Source organism: Hippocampus zosterae, chromosome 7 (genome assembly GCF_025434085.1).
Source record: "Hippocampus zosterae strain Florida chromosome 7, ASM2543408v3, whole genome shotgun sequence".
Lineage (NCBI taxonomy): Eukaryota > Metazoa > Chordata > Actinopteri > Syngnathiformes > Syngnathidae > Hippocampus > Hippocampus zosterae.
This window is the reverse complement of record NC_067457.1, coordinates 23,246,658-23,262,605: the sequence shown is the minus strand read 5'-3', so window position 1 is coordinate 23,262,605 and position 15,948 is coordinate 23,246,658. Positions and strand designations below refer to the sequence as shown.

The window sequence follows — 15,948 nt, the reverse complement described above, 5'->3', positions numbered from 1 at the left end:
TACCTCCTCACATTCATAATTTTTCTCCCCCTCAGATCCAGAATTTCCACTGCCGTAGAACGAGGACTCTCCTCACCCCAAACCGGAGAGTTTTCTCTCCCGGGTTTTACAATTTCCTGTCCTCAGATCTCTGATTGCGTCCAAGAGTTCCTCGTGATCGAGGTGACTCGGGGGGGCCCTTACACATCCACGGGGCAGTGCATTTGGGCAGTTTGCCTGCGTGGGCAGCAGACATCCAGCAGAACCTTGCGTATGTCTTTGTTCCTCAGGCTGTAGAGTAGCGGGTTCAGGAGTGAGCTAAAGGTGGCGGGCACCAGTGTGGCGTAGGTGTACAGCGGCGGACTGGACGCGTCGCCCAGCAACCCCCACAATGAGAAAGGCATCCAACAGCCCACGAAAACTCCTAGAACCAGCACCAACCGGGAAAACCCCCGCCCCCCGCCGTGCTTGTTGGCAAACGACTGGCTGGAAGGCAGGAAGTGCCTCTGAGTGGCGATGGCGTGGGCATGGCGCCGCGCCACCCGGCAGATGCCGGCGTACAGCTGAAGGGTGACCACGACCACTACCAGGAAGCCGCCGCACAGCAGCGACAGGTACGTCCTAGTGAGGGGAGGCGCAACCGAGCACGAAGCTGGCTCGTCCAGGCAGTTCCACCCCATGGCGGGGCCCGCGCCCATGACGCAGGCGCCCGCCCACACCAGGAGCAGCAGCAGGGCGGCACGCCGGCGAGATTGTCCTGAGCCGTAAGTGAGGGCGTGGCTCAGCGAGAAGTAGCGGTCCAGCGCCACGCCCATCAGACTGCACAGCGAGGCGGTCAACGAAGTCACCAGAAGCCCCGACGTCACCAGCTCGGACCAATCGCTGGGCGCCAGGCAGAACAGGAACAGGAAGTGGGTCACCAGAGCCACGCCCGCCAGGAGGTCGGCCAACCCCAGGCTGGCCAGGAGCAGGAAGACGGGCGCACGCAGAGCCGGCGTGGCCAGGATGGTTGTGACCACCAGGGCGTTCTCGACAGTGATGACGGTTCCCGAAACGCACAGGGCCACGCCCCACGCCGTCAGGGCCGTGGTTTCCTGAACAGGCGCATTGCTCCCTTGGTGGTCCAATGCCAGTAAGGCGTCTGCGCCCGAAGACTCCTCCCACGGCAGCTCGGACGCATTCAGTCTCATGACTGCCAGACCACCACTCAAACCTGAGAAAATGAAGATTACTTTTACTTTCATTTACACTTGAGTCACTGTTCCTGGTACCTCCATCAAGGATGTTATCTTTTTTATTTTTTATTTTTTGGCAGAACTACACCAAAAATGGCCTGGAAGGGTTTCTGTCACATATGACGGAAAGGAAAAACGCATGAAAATTGGATCTGCAGAAATGTATTTTCACTAGTCAGAAATTGGGCCCAAGTAAATCCTGGATCCATAGAACCTTCATCTTAAAATGCAAATATCCAGGATTTCTCCCCCAGATCTAGGATTGTTTTCTAGTTTCAGGATGTTTTCCCTGGTCAAATCTCCACCCCCCCCAACCCCCCTGCCCGCCTTGTTTTCTGAAAATCAAGACTTTTTCGAGGTACCTAACCGAAAACCCAATCCTAATAGAATTTTCCGTTTCCCCGCAGGCAAAATACCAGAAGCCTCTGAAGCCGTATTTCCAGTCCAAACTCATGTTATTGCTTGTGTGATGAAGTGCTCGGGAGTGTTGCCCCCCCCCCCCCTCCCACAAATATCCAGACACAGTGTTCGGCCCATGAACACACGCGCATTCCAACGTGCCTCCCCACTGCCAATTAAGTCGATCTTGCAGTTGTGCGGAGACTCGGTTATAGTGCAAGTCAATCATCCCATCATGCATGGATTATGATTATTTTATTATGAAGTCCAAATTAGGGTGTAACGTGTCGTGTTCATGATAGGATGCACCCCTTGTTGTATAACCTGTGTGCCACTGTGAATGAATAATCTAAAATATATGTCTATATAGATATATCTGTGAGTGTGTATACGTAATAGATGTAGTAAATAAAATGTGTATTGATATGAATAGATACATATGTCTATATACAGTAGCTATATAATATTAATAATTTACCTCGTGAAAAAATGGTTTGATTTCCTCTTTTGCTGATGTTTCTAATGTAAAGATCCAAAAGGAGCAATGAAGCAGACTCCTTTTTCTTCTTTCTCTCTCTCTCCGTCCTTCGTGCACTCCCGGTCGGGGAGATCGTCTCGGTGGTCCTGCTCCGTTCCAGCGGACGAAAATCTTTTCCCCCCCCCCTTCTCCTTGTGGTTGCTCCAAAGCAAGAATGGATGCTGAAGCTCCGCTCGCGCTATCCACAACAGCGCGGCTGTGACGTCACAGCCAGGAGACGCCTACCAATCAGGAGGCGAGGATGCGGGAGAGGGGGAGTGAGTGAAGGGGGTGTATGTGGAGTAATTTCATTCAGAAAAATGCGGCATCGACGAAGACACGCCCACTGCGGTCCACCGCCATTGTTGTGCTCCTTTTTGGTAAGTAATGTCCACGCGCGTAAATAATTTGTCCTTTTCTAATTGAGGCCACTCTCCAATCTCCCCTCACCCCCACCACCCTACACTTTTTTTTTGTCCTAGAACTGTCCACGGTCCTGAAACGCAGTAATGACTCATGGGTGCATTCGACGGCCACTTCATTAGGTACACCTGGCATCACCTTAACGGGCTTCAAATGGCATTTTTATTTTGGATGATGAAAATAATGACGTATTTGTTGAACAGGCACGCAGGTCAAAATATTAGGGACAGCTCTCGATATCATGCAGCTGTTTTTTTTTAATCAAAGCATGTATTTAAATTATGTGCCCTATAGGTGTGTGTGATTGTGTTTGTGATATTTCAATAGAATGAGACAAAAAAAATCATTTTAACAGTATTTAAATCATTTTAATATACGTGATATTTTCACCAGTGAATCTTGTCGCTGTCAAGGCTTCTGCTGGCGATCCCATCCTAATGAAGTGGCCAGTGTACTGGTCTACTCCAGCTCGACGCTCATCGGTTTTGCACTACTTCATAAAAATCACTTCATTTGGGGAATTATGCAACATTTCCTAAGGTCACCTGTTTATCTGCTACACTTAAAGTGTACTTTTGCTTCCCTCTAGCGGGCAGACACGTCCCTCCAAAAAAAATCCTGCGACTTAAACATTCTCATTGATGAATGTATGAATTGTGTTTTATTAGTGTGAAGTCCAAGGTCACGGAACAAATATGAGAAAGGCAGAGAGGCTTCCCCGGCTTGACGGCGAGCGTGGGTGCCCGCATCACCAGTGGGCGGGGCTACCGCGTGGAAGGGAATCACGACCATATAAGGACAATTCCTGCCTGTGAGGTGACGTCGTCGGCGCGTGACTCTCCCAAATCACCTTCACTCACGTATGCACATTTGCGTTGAGATTTATTTTTTTTTAATCCAGTGTAGATGTGACAAAGGTGGGTGTCGGTGGCGTGTCGTGAAACCAAAACGAAACACTGCAAGTCTGCAAGTGTGAGATATCGATGAGTCACAGCAGCGGCAGAGTTAACCACCCACCAAACAAGCTAAAACCACCTGGCCCGGAGCATCCACGAACTGTACTCTATCTCAGGTGTAGCTCTCCTCCCCCATAGTTGACAAGTATCACTTTGAGATTTCTGTACCTTTAGTTTATTCTCGAGCCATCCACCCCGAGATTGTTCAAGTCTCGAGCTATCAATATTAGAACTATCTTGTCATAGTCAACCTTTTCATCTCAATCTTTTCAAGAGCCGTCTCTTCTGCAACTCTCTCTTTCTCGATCTCTCTATTTTGCATTTATTCTAGAGCTATTTCCCGACCCGGCCTCGAGATGGCCTCCATCTGTCGGTTCTATTCATAGAAACATTTTCAAGCTGCGCTTCGACCCTGGATCAATATACCCTTGATATTTATATCCCAGAGCTATGAATTATAGATTTTACAATCTTAAATCTAGTCCCACGCTGTTCTACTGTAGATTGACCAAATTCTGATTTACTATTATGGATTTTCCAATCCACTTATCCTTACAAGGGTTGTGGGGGGTTGCTGGAGCCTATCCCAGCCGTCTTCGGGCTGCATGCGGGGGACTCCTTGAACCGGTTGCCAGCCAATCACAGGGCACACAGAGACTAACAACCACCCGCGCTCCCACTCACAACTAGGGACAATTTAGAGTGTTCAATCAGCCTGCCACGCATGTTTTGGGAATCTGGGAGGAAACCGGAGCACCCGGAGAAAACCCACGCAGGCCCGGAGAGAACATGCCAACTCTACCCAGGGAGGCCAGAGCTGGAATTGAACCCGGTACTTCTGCACTGTCAGGTCGACGCGCTAACCACTGGACCACCAGGCAGCTATAGGTATTTTATGTCACAAAATTTTATTTACAACTTCACATCGCGTGTGTGTGTGCATGTGTGTGTGCGTGTGTGTGTGCGTGTGTGTGTGTGTGTGTGTGTGTGTGTGTGTTTGTGTGTGTGAGCTTCTTTCAGGTGACCTGAGGTGGGTATTGGTATGGTTGCCTAGTGACCAAATTTGGATCACATTACACATGCACACACACCCTACCCCCCCCCCCCTACCCCCTCCCCCAACCCACACACACGCTTTCTGTTCTCTTGTTGCCATTGTCACATCGCTCCTCAGCACTCAGCCTCCCAGACGAATATTTATACATTTTTTTTGTGTTGTTGTCTTTTTGATATTTTTTGTTTTGTTTTGTTTTCTGTTTGTCACTGTAGTTTGGTCCGGAATGCCGATTCTCTCCATGAAAATGATGTTCTGCACGCTGCTGTTGTTGCTGCTGGCGGTGACCTCCTGCGTGCACTCCGACACGGGTAACAGTCGTTATTCTGACTTTATTGACGATCTGTCCATCAAGTGTTACTTCACTTGATTGACAGCTCTTGTCCTTCCTTTAAGATTGTAGTCAAGCTCAGTCATGTGACCTCTGCGTTGGCGACTCCATGCTCAACCTGACCGGCTGCGTATGGAGGCTGTGCCCTGATGGTAAAACACGCACATGTTGACAATAATTCTACCATGGCAGGGACTGTAACGTGAGCTGCTGTGCTTTGTAGCCTGTGAATTATTCAGCATTCCACAACACACACACACACACACACAAAGACGTTGACGTGATCTTGTCACTCTCAGGTAACGACACTGGCGTGTGCGTGACGGACGAGGGCAACGCGGCCGACAACTCCAGGAACTGCAGCTGGGCAAGGGTGTCAGAGCTCTGCACGGGTACAACGCCGCCACTTGATGGTGCAGCACAGTTGACCATGTTATCAGGTTACAAAGGGCATGAAAGGGTTATGTTAGGTAATGCAAACTAAACAATGGAAGCATCGCTCACATAATGGAAGACTTGCTTGCGGACAGAAAGCTTCTGAGGCAGTGGTTCTTAACCTTGTTAGACGTACAGAACCCAACCAGTTCAAATGCACATTCATCGAACCGTTCATTTGTGAAAAACAAAAATATTTGATCAATTCAAGACATACAAAAAAACGCAGTTGTTAAAAACAGAAAAAAAGTCAATAAAATTTTAACACTTAAGTATAAATTTTTAAAGGTTTTATGACATAGTATCACGACAATCACACGTTGACTAAACCCTAAAGTTCAAACGAACCCAGGTTGAGAACCACTGTTGCTGAGGTGTTGCTGGAGGACAGGATATAGCGAGCCAGGAGAGTTGATAGCCAAGAAGGAGATTTGCTAGCATACTGTAAAAGTCGCTCGTAGACAGGACAAGTTTTAAGACGGGACAAGTTGGAGGCGTTGCTGGTGTACAGCAATTGTTGCTAGCAGGACGAATTTACAGTGGACGGGAAGAAATGTTAGCGAACAGTCGGAATTGCTACCAGGAAAAGTAGCTAGCGAACAGAAAGAATTAGCAATGGACATGAAGTGTTGCTAATGTTTTGGAAGAGTTCCTAGAATGGACAGGATGACTTTCTAGCAAATGGTAAAGAGTTGCTAGCGGACCGGAGATTCAAAGGCATTTATTAATTGGAAGAATGGACGGCAGGAGGTTCTCGAGAACATGAAGCGGTTCTAGCCACGGTAATTGGAAAAGTTGCTTGCTGACAGCAAGAGTTGGAGACCTTGCTAGCGGGCGAGATGAATTGCGAGGAAGAAGTTGCTACCAGTCACAAAGAGTCACGAGCAGAGAGGAGAAATTGGCAGTGCACAAAAGGAATTATTATATTATTATTTTGTTTATTATATTATTATTATAAAATAAACTGGCTTGCTCTAACTGCTAGAGCAACCAAGTTTAACATCACATTAGTTAGAGTCTATCTAATGTGACGTTTTGTGATGAGTCATTTCACTTGATTCACTTCTTTTATTACATTTGGCTATCGGTATTCATTACAATGGGGAATTGCTAATCCAACAATGACGCACACACATACAAGCTGTGGTTTGTTTGGGTTTTTTTTTTTGTTGCAGTGGTGGAGACAGTGGCTGAAGGAGGCGGTGACTCAGGTAAATCGAGTTTGCATCATGCCATCCCCTCCGGTCTTACGTCGAGGCCTCACAACTTACATAATTACAGTGAGCCCATCTCTCGAATGTTTGCAGGCGCGGGCGGCAAAGCGCGGCCTCAGCTTTCGCCTGCCCGCTTCAACTTGTCCAGCTTCATCGGCGGCGTGGTGCTGGTCCTCTGCCTGCAGGCCGGCGGCGTGCTCGCTATGCGCTTCCTCAAGTCCAAAGACCAAAGTGCCTACGACCCCATGTGAGACACCCCAACATATTCTTCTGACTATTTTCTGTTTGCGAGAAATCGATAAACCGGTGATTTAGTGAGATTTTAGTTTCGAGGGGAAAACCGGTAAATTTAATGCAACAACTACTCTTGAAGATTAATATATAGACACAGTAAATGCGGCAAAAGTGTGCTGAACAGCGGCCTCTGGTGACCATATAAGGAATAGTGGCGCTCTGGTCATATCGGTCCAACATGACAACGAGCCTTCAAATAAGTGTGTGAGTGAGTGTGTGTGTGTGTGTGTGAGGGAGAGAGATTACACCAGCGGCTCAATAACAGCATAAAATTAGGGCATAATAATAACCATAGAAAATGAACTTTTTTTCGCATTAGCGACTCGCTCACTCATTGTTGATGGACAAAAATACGAGGACATTTTGTCCCCATACTTTTGGCCAGCCGATGTTCAAATTACATCATCCGCGTGCGTGCGTCCATCCGCAGAGAGCAGCCTCAGTAAGGTGACCGAGCGGCGAGGAAGGATGACGAAAGGAAGAGTGACTCACGGGAATGATGACGACAAGACATCGCATTTTTTACGACTGGTCGCCATGATCGATCTCCTTCTCCCCCCTCTCTCTCTTCAAGTAGGCCTGGAAGCAAATCACTTCTCCTCACCTCTTATCATTTGTGTGTGTTTTTGTGGTGAATTGTGTTTAGAGCGGATTTTTTTTTCTATAGACACACCCGACATGAAGAACTTTCATGTGTACTAACATGCTAATCGTAACGACGGTGGGTTATTTGTTTTCGTGTCGTTACTGTATTAAAGTTAGGAGATGCGCAAGGAACATGTGTACTTTCTGCTTCCCTTTTTAGGTGTTCCCTCCACATGATGCAAACAGGAAGAATTGCTAGTGAATAATATGAGTTGTTAGCATCCAAAAAGAGTGGGGGGTGTGGGGGGTGAGGGGATGCCAAGGTTGAAGAGCTGATACCAGACATCAAGCAGCGGAAGAGTTTCTGGTGCACTGGACACGTTGGTAGTACACAGAAATAGTTTCTAGCGCATAACAAGAGTTTATAGAGGAGCCAGAAGAATTGCGAGCAGAATGAAAGAATTGGTAGCAGTCAAGAAAGACAGGTGAGACTTGCGGAATTGGAAAACTTTGAAGGATTGCTAGTGGACAGGTAGAGTTTCGAGCAGACTCGTCCAGGAATAGTTACTACTGTAAGCTCATGTGTGTCAGTACAGATTTTGTTTGTTTTTATCTCCTGTGGTTAGTTCATCTGCACACTTCTATATTGTCGGTTGATTTCTCAATTCCTATTGGATGTCCAGTGTGCATTGAGCTGGAGTTCACCCCGCATAAGGCTTCCACGTGGGCAATTTCCAGGACCCCGCTCACTCACTCCCAATCTGGACCAGAACCAAAAAGCCTTGAATGGTCCTTCACAGAACTCCAGTGACCGCGGCCAATGTTCAATTTTGTTGACAAAAGAAGAAAGGGGGTCGGGGGGGGGGGGGGGGGGGTGTCGTTCTCATTCTAAGCAGTTCCTCCTTTCCCAGAATGAATGTTGCCTTCAGGGACAGTTGGATACTTGATGACTTGTCATTTTTATTTGCGTGTACAGTAGTGTTTTATTTGAGTTTGAAGTCATACTTTTAGATGTTTCTTGACACCCCGGTCGGCGTTTACTGTTAAGGTACTGTAAATACACAGGAAAAAGAAATACACACATTGCGCATTTAAATACTTTCTTTTTGAAATATTAGTAATTTGTTATTTCCATGTCAACGGAAAACCCCATTCACAGGCTTGCACCGACTCACACGGTGTCCTTTAGTTTTGTTTTCTATTATATTAATATGTTATTTTACTTGTTACCAAATTATTTCCTGATTGCTCTTTGGGTTTTTGTTTTCAAGATGAGTTTTCGTAGTTCAATCATGTTGATGAAATGTGATTTCAATCTCAATCCAATATAATTGGGATCATTACGGCGATTACGGAACTGAATTCAAGAATTAATAACATCCTTGTGTGATACCGCCTACCCACGCGCACCCTCCCTTGCTACAGACAGCAGAAGGCGTGTTCACCCAGTTGACAACACACGCAGACGCACTTTACAAAAAAAAAAAAAAAACACGACAGACACATCCGCTCAGCGCAAGTTTTGCGGCAAACTTTCCACGCATGGAGCTGCGCGAGACTGTCGACTAAAAAGGTGAAGTAACTCCATTTTGTGCGCTTTGTCGTGCCGCTTTGCTTAACGTGTTATACTGTCTCTTTAAAAAACGGCGACAGGTGTTTCGTCTCACGCGAGAGCTGATGGCAAAGAGGACAAATATCGAAGGCGATGTTTCCTGGGAGTAATGGACGAACACGTAAACAAACGTTTACAAGGGAGACCTAAAAAAAGATAAATTTGCTGCAAAATGGCTGCTTGTCGCTCTTTTTTTCGTCCTTTTGCGTCGCCTCAGGTGCAGTTGGTGTTAGCTCAGTTCCTGTTGGACCAACCGAGGCGCCCTCACTGCGCACGCGCCAATTACCGCCTCTGCCGCCTGGAGGCAACACACATACTCTATATGTGAACAAACGTTTTTTGAGTGTACGTGAGCAGGAAGTAGACGCGAATTACTGAACCGGCTGCATTGAAAAGTTGCTGAGTCATCCCACAGACGTTACCGGTCGTTTTTATTCCCATTTAACTGTCCCTATTGGTGTGGGGATGGCGTGTATAGTCGTCGACGTGCGGTTGTCGTCAATCACGTTTCATGCTGACTCATTCTTGCTAGCGAAGCGTGGCGCTACAACGAAATTATATTTGGGTGTCTGAAATTTATCAGTTATTTTCTTAACCCATTGTTGCGCCATAAATAGAGCTCCTATTGAGCAGCTATGAACAGAAGAGTTGCTAGACTTCTGGAATAGCTGTTAGCATCCAGGAAGGAATTCAAATGTGGACAATATTAGCAAATTTTGAGTGTTTTTTGAGCCTTTTGGGGGCACCGTACTTCTCGTAAAAGTAGCCCTCCAATCAACCTGATTCTGATTACGTTAAACTACTTCTGCCTAGCAACAAATGACCAGTAGGAACCGACTCTGAGCAAACAACTTTGCTGAAAAACGATTTCAATATCCTTATTTTATGATTCATTGGTATTTTTGCACTTTATGACATGACAGATTTATTTATTTTACAGCCATGGAGGCGAACGTGGGGGCTAACAGCAGCTTGGGGTCTCTGGACCTGAGCCACCTGACGGAGGAGGAGCAAGAGACCATTTTGCAGGTGCTCCTGCGAGACTTGGACCTGAGACGTCAAGACGAAGGACGAGTAAGGTCAGAGGTGAACCACACCTTTAACAGCTCCCAGCAACCACAAAATAATGTCATCAAAGTTTGCTGCTGTTGTTGTTTGTCAAGTTCCTTGGTTCATCTCAAAATGGTTGCTTGGAACCACAAAGGCCGACTTCCGATGTAATTTCAGGCAAGGGCGCCTGAGACTTCTTTTTTTGTGTGTGCGTGCGTTCTGTTATGATAGACCACACAGTTTTGTTGATGAACAACAAATTGGGTGTATATTAACTTTCAAGCCCTGGAATATATTTCAAAATAGTCCTTTTGAACTTAAGTACCTTCCTGTTCAAGTTCAGGTATGGGTCCTTGAATTTTTTGTTTTTGTTTTGGCGTGTCCGGTAATGCCACACAGGCCCCAATGTAATCAAGAGGACCTTTCCATTGCTGAAATTCAAAACATAAGTCACCACTTCCTCATCCCTCAAATGAAGCGTTAAACCTCTTCGGGTGACATTTCAGCGAGGGAAGAAGAAGATGAAGTACAGAATAACCGGACACACCCACACTTGCTTCCCTTTGAAAGGCTCTCTACGATCTCATTTCAATAAACCCCGTGGCCTTCTAAGGTAATCAAACAAGAATGTCGCTGTCATCATCACATGTGTGTTTGCTGTGTCAACAGGATGCTGGCGCAGAACGAAACCGACGCGGCGCAACTCCACTCGCAGTCGGGGGCGTGGTTCCGCGAGGCATCCAGCAGGCGACACCGAGGCCGTATGTGCGGCTCGGACCTGGTGCGCGCCACCATACGCCGTCGACCGACAAAGGTCAACGGTCAGTCTGACAGTCTTTGTCTTATCTCGATAAACTTTTGCTAATATGAGGCCATGTGACCAATCGAGATTATATATATTTTTTCCTCGAGTAACAGAGTCGTTGGCGGTCAGCCTATTCAACGGTGAGACGGACGAACAATCGAGCAGCCCCTGCCTGGAGGAGGCTGAGGCGCGATTGAAAGAGTCCGTGGAACACATTCCAGAGTTAGCTTTTTTTTTTTCTTCTTCTTTTCCCCCCTGGTCTCCCAATCTTGTTTCTTGATGACTTTTGTCAACTTCTGTGTATGTTTTTTTTTTTTTTTCCCCCAGGAGTCCACCCAGTTTTGACTCTTCACCCATTCGGGAAAGAACGGCAACAAAGGTATATGAAGGCATTATTCTATTCTGGAATGTCATATCTTCCAGATATGACGTTGTCAAGTTATGCCAAGGCAGCTTTCTTCAATGTTTATGCAAAAAATAAAAAAAAATTCCAAATGACAAGTACCACAGTGACCAGATGGAAAATTGCTCTTGCTATGAGTCATGATACAGCGAATTTGAAAAAAGAATATATATATATAATATATATGTATATATATATATTCACAGTGTATATATACCTGATGTGAAGGTGCTTTGACTAATTCTGAGTCAGAAAAAAAGTACCACCCACATTGTTCAAACCAAAATATTTTATTAATGTGCATGTGTGTGTGTGTGTGTGTATGTGTGTGTGTGTTTTAGGAAGACCGTCAGCGTTACAAAAGGGAATCTGTGTCTATGTGCAACATCCAGACTGACGCGGGACGTTCGCCTTTGCAAAAAAACAACTTTCATTCCAGTCATATGGTGCACGCACGCACGCACGCACGCGTGATTGAGTTTAGGATGAGTCGGCCCGGATTGACGCAGGATTTTACCACCACCCACCCCCATCCCCCGTGCGTAGTTGAGCGGCGGCACGATGAGTCTGTTCAGCTCGGGGGTCTTCGGCGTGGTGGAGGTGCGCGGACGCCTGCAGTTCTCGCTTGCCTACGACGGCCACAAGGGGGAGCTCCGGGTCAAGGTGCACCGTTGCGAGGACATCGCGGCGGCGGCCGACGAGCACCGCTCCGATCCGTGAGTGTTGCCGGGTGGCGAACCAACAAGGCCAGAAAACGTGATCAGAACTGCTAAAGTTACTTCCGAGGAAAATGTTCTTCTGTCTTAATTCCGTAGCATATTGTTTGGCTTTTTTTGGGGGGGGGCATGAAAGAGGTTATAAAGTTGCCTATATTAAAAAACAAAAAATCTTGTTTCAATATCAAGATTTACTATCGGAAAAAAAAGATATGATAGAAATTAGATAAATATTTTTTAAAAACAAGAAAACTGGTCTTTTTTTTTTTTTTTTTTTTAATTTATTCAACGTTGCGTCACAATCAGATTTTTTTTTTTAACTGCGCTTCGGTCGCCAAGTCATTGATTTCAGGCATTTGTTTAATTGGCATGCCGCTCCACATTTTGTATTTTATTTTTCCTTCCATGAAACCTCATTTATTGCTCTTTTTTTTTTTTTTCTGGCCGACATTCAAGCTCAGGCTGGCACTCCCGCTTTTTTTTTTTTTTCCCCCTAGATACGTCAAGTGTTACCTGCTGCCCGACATGTCGAGCCGCAGCAAGCGGAAGACGGTGGTGAAGAGGCGGACGCAGAACCCCGTCTTCGAGCAGACTCTCAAAGTGAGACCGCTAATTTCACCGTCTGGCGACAACACTCTCGTTTATTAAAAAAAAAAAAAAATGCTGGTGTAGGTGTACCTAATATTGTGGCTGGTAGTGAAGATGGCAGCCAATGTGGCAATTTTGATTGATTGATTGACTTATTTATTTTGGGGGACCAGTACAAAGTACGGCAAAACGAGCTGAATAGTCGCACCCTCAACCTGTCCGTGTGGCACTCGGAGCCCCTGGCCAGGAATGTTTTCCTGGGTGAAGTCGAGGTGGCGCTGGGCCTTTGGGACTGGACCTGCACACAACCGCTCTGGCAGGAACTGCAGCCGCGGGTAACACACACGCACACATTCTAGCCAGTTCAGTAGGAACATCAGCACAAGAAATTTTTGGGGATGGTTGTATGGCGATGATCAAAATTCTGCAATATAAAAAAAGATTCCAGGACTCGCCCAAATAGACCCTCTATTGCAGGGGTGTCAAACTCATTTCACATTGTGGGCCACATACAGACTCGGGTAGATGTCAAGTGGGGCGAACCATTAATATTATACCATACTTTGCTATGAATCACCAAAATATCATCTCTTTCCTTTGTTTTGGATTCAAGAAGCATTGATTGGCGCTTTCATATCATTTGCAGTGTTGGGTCTATGACAGGGACAGACTGAGACTGTTGTTTTCTTCCCCGATCAAAACAATGTGCCCCATAGCGGATAATCCACTAATTGCATTTTTATTTAAAATATTCATTCTGTGTCTTTAATGCATTTTTTTCTTTCACTTTTAAATGATCCGGCGGGCCAGATCGAACCTCCTTGGGCACCGGTTCCGGCCCGCGGGCCGTATGTTTGACACCACTGCTCTATTGGCCACTTTGAATCTTCATGTATCTCTTTTTGTCTTTTATTTTTTGGACTCTTGATGGTCAGTCACATCGATTTAGATGCCAAAGCAGTCTGTGCGATCCGTTGATCAGTTCACTAATGAAGTGGCCTGTCACGTCATCATTTTGCGGCCTCGCCGGACTAGACACGCCCGTCGTCTGCCCGAGGATGGACGACGGCGCCCTCTGTGAATTTCAGCTCAGCTTCTTTTCTCTCATCTTTTACGTGACAGTTCAACCTGAAGCCCGACTGCGTCGGCAGCCGCGGCACCCTCCTGTTCTCCATCAAATTCATCCCAGAGGGATTTGAGGGTGAGCAAAGCCAATTTCAGGCTCCCGTGTCTGAATCTCACTTTCAATGATAAGATCTGCTTTTGTGCGCACTTTCCAGGCGGTATGCCACTCACGGGGGAGCTTCACATTTGGCTGCAGGAGGCTCAAGGTCTGCTGTCGAAAAAAGGGGGCGCCGTCGACTCGTTTGTCAAAAGGTGCGTTGGCTCGCCCTTGCGTTTGTTTCGGCCGCGCGAGGGCAGCGCTTTGTCACGGTTAAAAACCGGCAAGGAGCGTCTCCATAGCGTATTGCAAACGCTTCCTCCAAATAGTTTCTCACTCTTTCTGTTCTTTAGTTATCAGCAGTAGAACATGGCTTGAGTTTGCCAAAAACACCATTTTATGACCAAAAAGCGGAAAAATTAGATTTTTGTTCGAAATGTCAAGCAGTCTGTTTGCACCGACGCAATCTACTAATGACTGCGACTCATTTCTCTCCCTCCGAATTGTGTGTCACGCCGAATGTCGATCTCGACGCTGATCTGAAATGCGAAGCGATCTTCCGAGATCTGTCAAATCATGACCGGTGTTTTTGGGCGAAACCAGCCAGTGTTCTGCCGCTGATTAGACAATGGAAAACCTGAACGAGTTTACACTTTGGTTTTGGTGGGTCATATTTTGTGGGCCTTGAAAGATTAGTCCAAATATTCTAAAATGGCCGGCAATAGCGAGAATTGTGCAAACAGTCTTGTAGTTTGTGTTCATCCTCGGGCCAACTTTAGAATACAGTACAATACAATATGTCCACTCAACCTCCCGTGCATGTTTTTGGAATGTGGGAGAAAACCGGAATACCCAAAGAAAACCCACATAGAAAACCCCCTTTAGGCCTCGGACGGGGGAGAACATGTAAAATCCACACAGGGCAGGTGTGGGGGTCACTGACCCCAAAAGTGGGTGAGACTGAACTAAGGTGACTCGGCACCAGAGTGAAAACATGTTTAACCATTGAACCTTTTTTTGTGGGGGGAGAAATATCCCTTCATTGTTTTGCTTTCCCACAGTTTTTAGAATGGGAGCAGTTTCTTCAAACTATTTTTGAGCATGCCTATCCACATGCGTGATCCACAACAACAACAACAAAAAATAACTCGCCCAGTTTCAAAGGAGTTAATGTTTGCTTTTTATGCCCCCCCCCTAAAAAAAAAAGTTATATCCTACCGGACGTTGGCTGTCAGAGTGGCCAGAAGACGCAGGTGGTGAAGCGCTCCATCAGCCCGTCGTACAACCACACCATGGTGTACGACGGCTTCCAGAGCAGCGACTTGGAGGAGGCCTGCGCCGAGCTTAGCGTGTGGCAGCGCGAGGGCTTCAAGCAACACATGATCGGCGGGATTCGCCTCAGCTGCGGAACCGGTAAGACCCATTTTTGTGGGGGCGGGGGTTTGGGGCACCACCACAAAACTGCACTAACCGCATCGTCTGGGCCTGCAGGTCAGAGCTATGGTGAGACTGTCAGGTGGATGGACTCCACGGAAGAAGAAGTCTCTGTGTGGACGTCCATGATCAAAAACCAGAACCGCTGGATCGAAGCCACCTTGCCCATCAGAACGAACCTTGCTCACCGCTCGTCTGATTGACATTTTTGTTTGTGTCCACCGCCCACGGTCAGAGAACACGTTCTTGTTACATATGTTAGGCCCTTTTTTACAAATTCCCTCCCGGAGTAGATATTGTAAATAAGCTGTAGAATATGCTTGGATGTTCTTGTTTTGTTATTTGCATGAGACAGCTGTGACCATGCGATCGCTGTGTCATTAAATGCAGGGAACCCGTTTTTCCTGCTTGCTCATCAAAGGTGAATCGGTGCTGAAAACGCAAGTGGATAGTTATGTACAAAAATGCAAGATTTATATATCGTGTACATTGTATTTTGGGGTGATTTAAACTTTGTAAAAAATGTGGTTTTCCAACTTAAAAATAATGGTGGGGGTTAACTTGGGGTAAACACTGCAATTGTAATTCACATGCCGGGCCTGTAGGGGGTGGTATGACTAGTTCCACTGTTCCAAGTTTTGCCTCGTGCCCATTACATTAGTTGTTACAATTTTCCAAACGATAGATATTCAAGTACCAAGTGGCATTTGGAAGCTATTTTAGTTGGGTGCACAAGTTACCACAGGGTGCCGCTGT

At 46.5% G+C, this 15,948-nt stretch overlaps 3 protein-coding genes and 1 long non-coding RNA gene across 13 annotated transcripts; 3 read left to right on the top strand and 1 right to left on the bottom strand.

Moving 5' to 3' along the window:
- Window positions 1-179: 179 nt before the first annotated feature.
- On the bottom strand, window positions 180-2,238 carry gpr3 (G protein-coupled receptor 3). The gene is made up of 2 exons (XM_052071962.1): window positions 2,092-2,238; window positions 180-1,192 (listed from the first exon to the last, which is right to left on the bottom strand). Exon 2 carries the CDS (start codon window positions 1,167-1,169, stop codon window positions 180-182), a length of 990 nt encoding a protein of 329 aa, XP_051927922.1. The 5' UTR covers window positions 1,170-1,192; window positions 2,092-2,238.
- A 179-nt stretch (window positions 2,239-2,417) lies between these two features.
- LOC127604731 (uncharacterized) lies at window positions 2,418-3,429 on the top strand. Its single transcript, XR_007963397.1, has 3 exons — window positions 2,418-2,510; window positions 2,613-2,675; window positions 3,222-3,429. It is a non-coding gene; the product is annotated as an uncharacterized LOC127604731 (long non-coding RNA).
- A 634-nt stretch (window positions 3,430-4,063) lies between these two features.
- On the top strand, window positions 4,064-8,954 carry cd164l2 (CD164 sialomucin-like 2). 4 transcript variants are annotated; one of them, XM_052071966.1, is made up of 8 exons: window positions 4,064-4,397; window positions 4,779-4,874; window positions 4,960-5,046; window positions 5,194-5,286; window positions 6,505-6,540; window positions 6,637-6,790; window positions 7,268-7,558; window positions 7,643-8,954. In XM_052071966.1, exons 2-7 carry the CDS (start codon window positions 4,790-4,792, stop codon window positions 7,281-7,283), a joined length of 471 nt encoding a protein of 156 aa, XP_051927926.1. In that variant the 5' UTR covers window positions 4,064-4,397; window positions 4,779-4,789; the 3' UTR covers window positions 7,284-7,558; window positions 7,643-8,954. The 4 variants fall into 4 exon arrangements, with proteins under 4 accessions (XP_051927926.1, XP_051927925.1, XP_051927923.1 ...); XM_052071963.1 differs by lacking the exon at window positions 4,064-4,397 and having other exon boundaries at window positions 4,553-4,874; XM_052071965.1 differs by lacking the exons at window positions 4,064-4,397; window positions 4,960-5,046 and having other exon boundaries at window positions 4,541-4,874.
- sytl1 (synaptotagmin-like 1) lies at window positions 8,844-15,612 on the top strand. 7 transcript variants are annotated; one of them, XM_052071956.1, is made up of 15 exons: window positions 8,876-8,995; window positions 9,076-9,155; window positions 9,252-9,379; window positions 9,975-10,113; window positions 10,754-10,905; window positions 11,003-11,111; window positions 11,217-11,268; window positions 11,634-11,738; window positions 11,839-12,008; window positions 12,506-12,608; window positions 12,770-12,931; window positions 13,719-13,797; window positions 13,877-13,973; window positions 14,966-15,171; window positions 15,250-15,612. In XM_052071956.1, exons 4-15 carry the CDS (start codon window positions 9,977-9,979, stop codon window positions 15,393-15,395), a joined length of 1,518 nt encoding a protein of 505 aa, XP_051927916.1. In that variant the 5' UTR covers window positions 8,876-8,995; window positions 9,076-9,155; window positions 9,252-9,379; window positions 9,975-9,976; the 3' UTR covers window positions 15,396-15,612. The 7 variants fall into 7 exon arrangements, with proteins under 7 accessions (XP_051927914.1, XP_051927917.1, XP_051927913.1 ...); XM_052071953.1 differs by lacking the exon at window positions 9,252-9,379 and having other exon boundaries at window positions 8,853-8,995; XM_052071955.1 differs by having other exon boundaries at window positions 9,076-9,458.
- Window positions 15,613-15,948: the final 336 nt, after the last annotated feature.

What these genes read in the sequence shown, in the direction of transcription:
- gpr3 (XM_052071962.1), bottom strand. Translation starts at nt 1,169, where the DNA reads ATGAGACTGAATGCGTCCGAGCTGCCGTGGGAGGAGTCTTCGGGCGCA.
- sytl1 (XM_052071953.1), top strand. Translation starts at nt 9,128, where the DNA reads ATGTTTCCTGGGAGTAATGGACGAACAC. An exon ending in GGGAAAGAACGGCAACAAAG is followed by an intron (nt 11,269 to 11,633) that starts GTATATGAAGGC and finishes TGTGTGTTTTAG; the next exon opens with GAAGACCGTCAGCGTTACAA. An exon ending in CATCCCAGAGGGATTTGAGG is followed by an intron (nt 13,798 to 13,876) that starts GTGAGCAAAGCC and finishes CGCACTTTCCAG; the next exon opens with GCGGTATGCCACTCACGGGG.
- cd164l2 (XM_052071963.1), top strand. Translation starts at nt 4,589, where the DNA reads ATGCACACACACCCTACCCCCCCCCCCCTACCCCCTCCCCCAACCCAC. An exon ending in CTGCGTGCACTCCGACACGG is followed by an intron (nt 4,875 to 4,959) that starts GTAACAGTCGTT and finishes CCTTCCTTTAAG; the next exon opens with ATTGTAGTCAAGCTCAGTCA. An exon ending in TGAAGGAGGCGGTGACTCAG is followed by an intron (nt 6,541 to 6,636) that starts GTAAATCGAGTT and finishes GAATGTTTGCAG; the next exon opens with GCGCGGGCGGCAAAGCGCGG.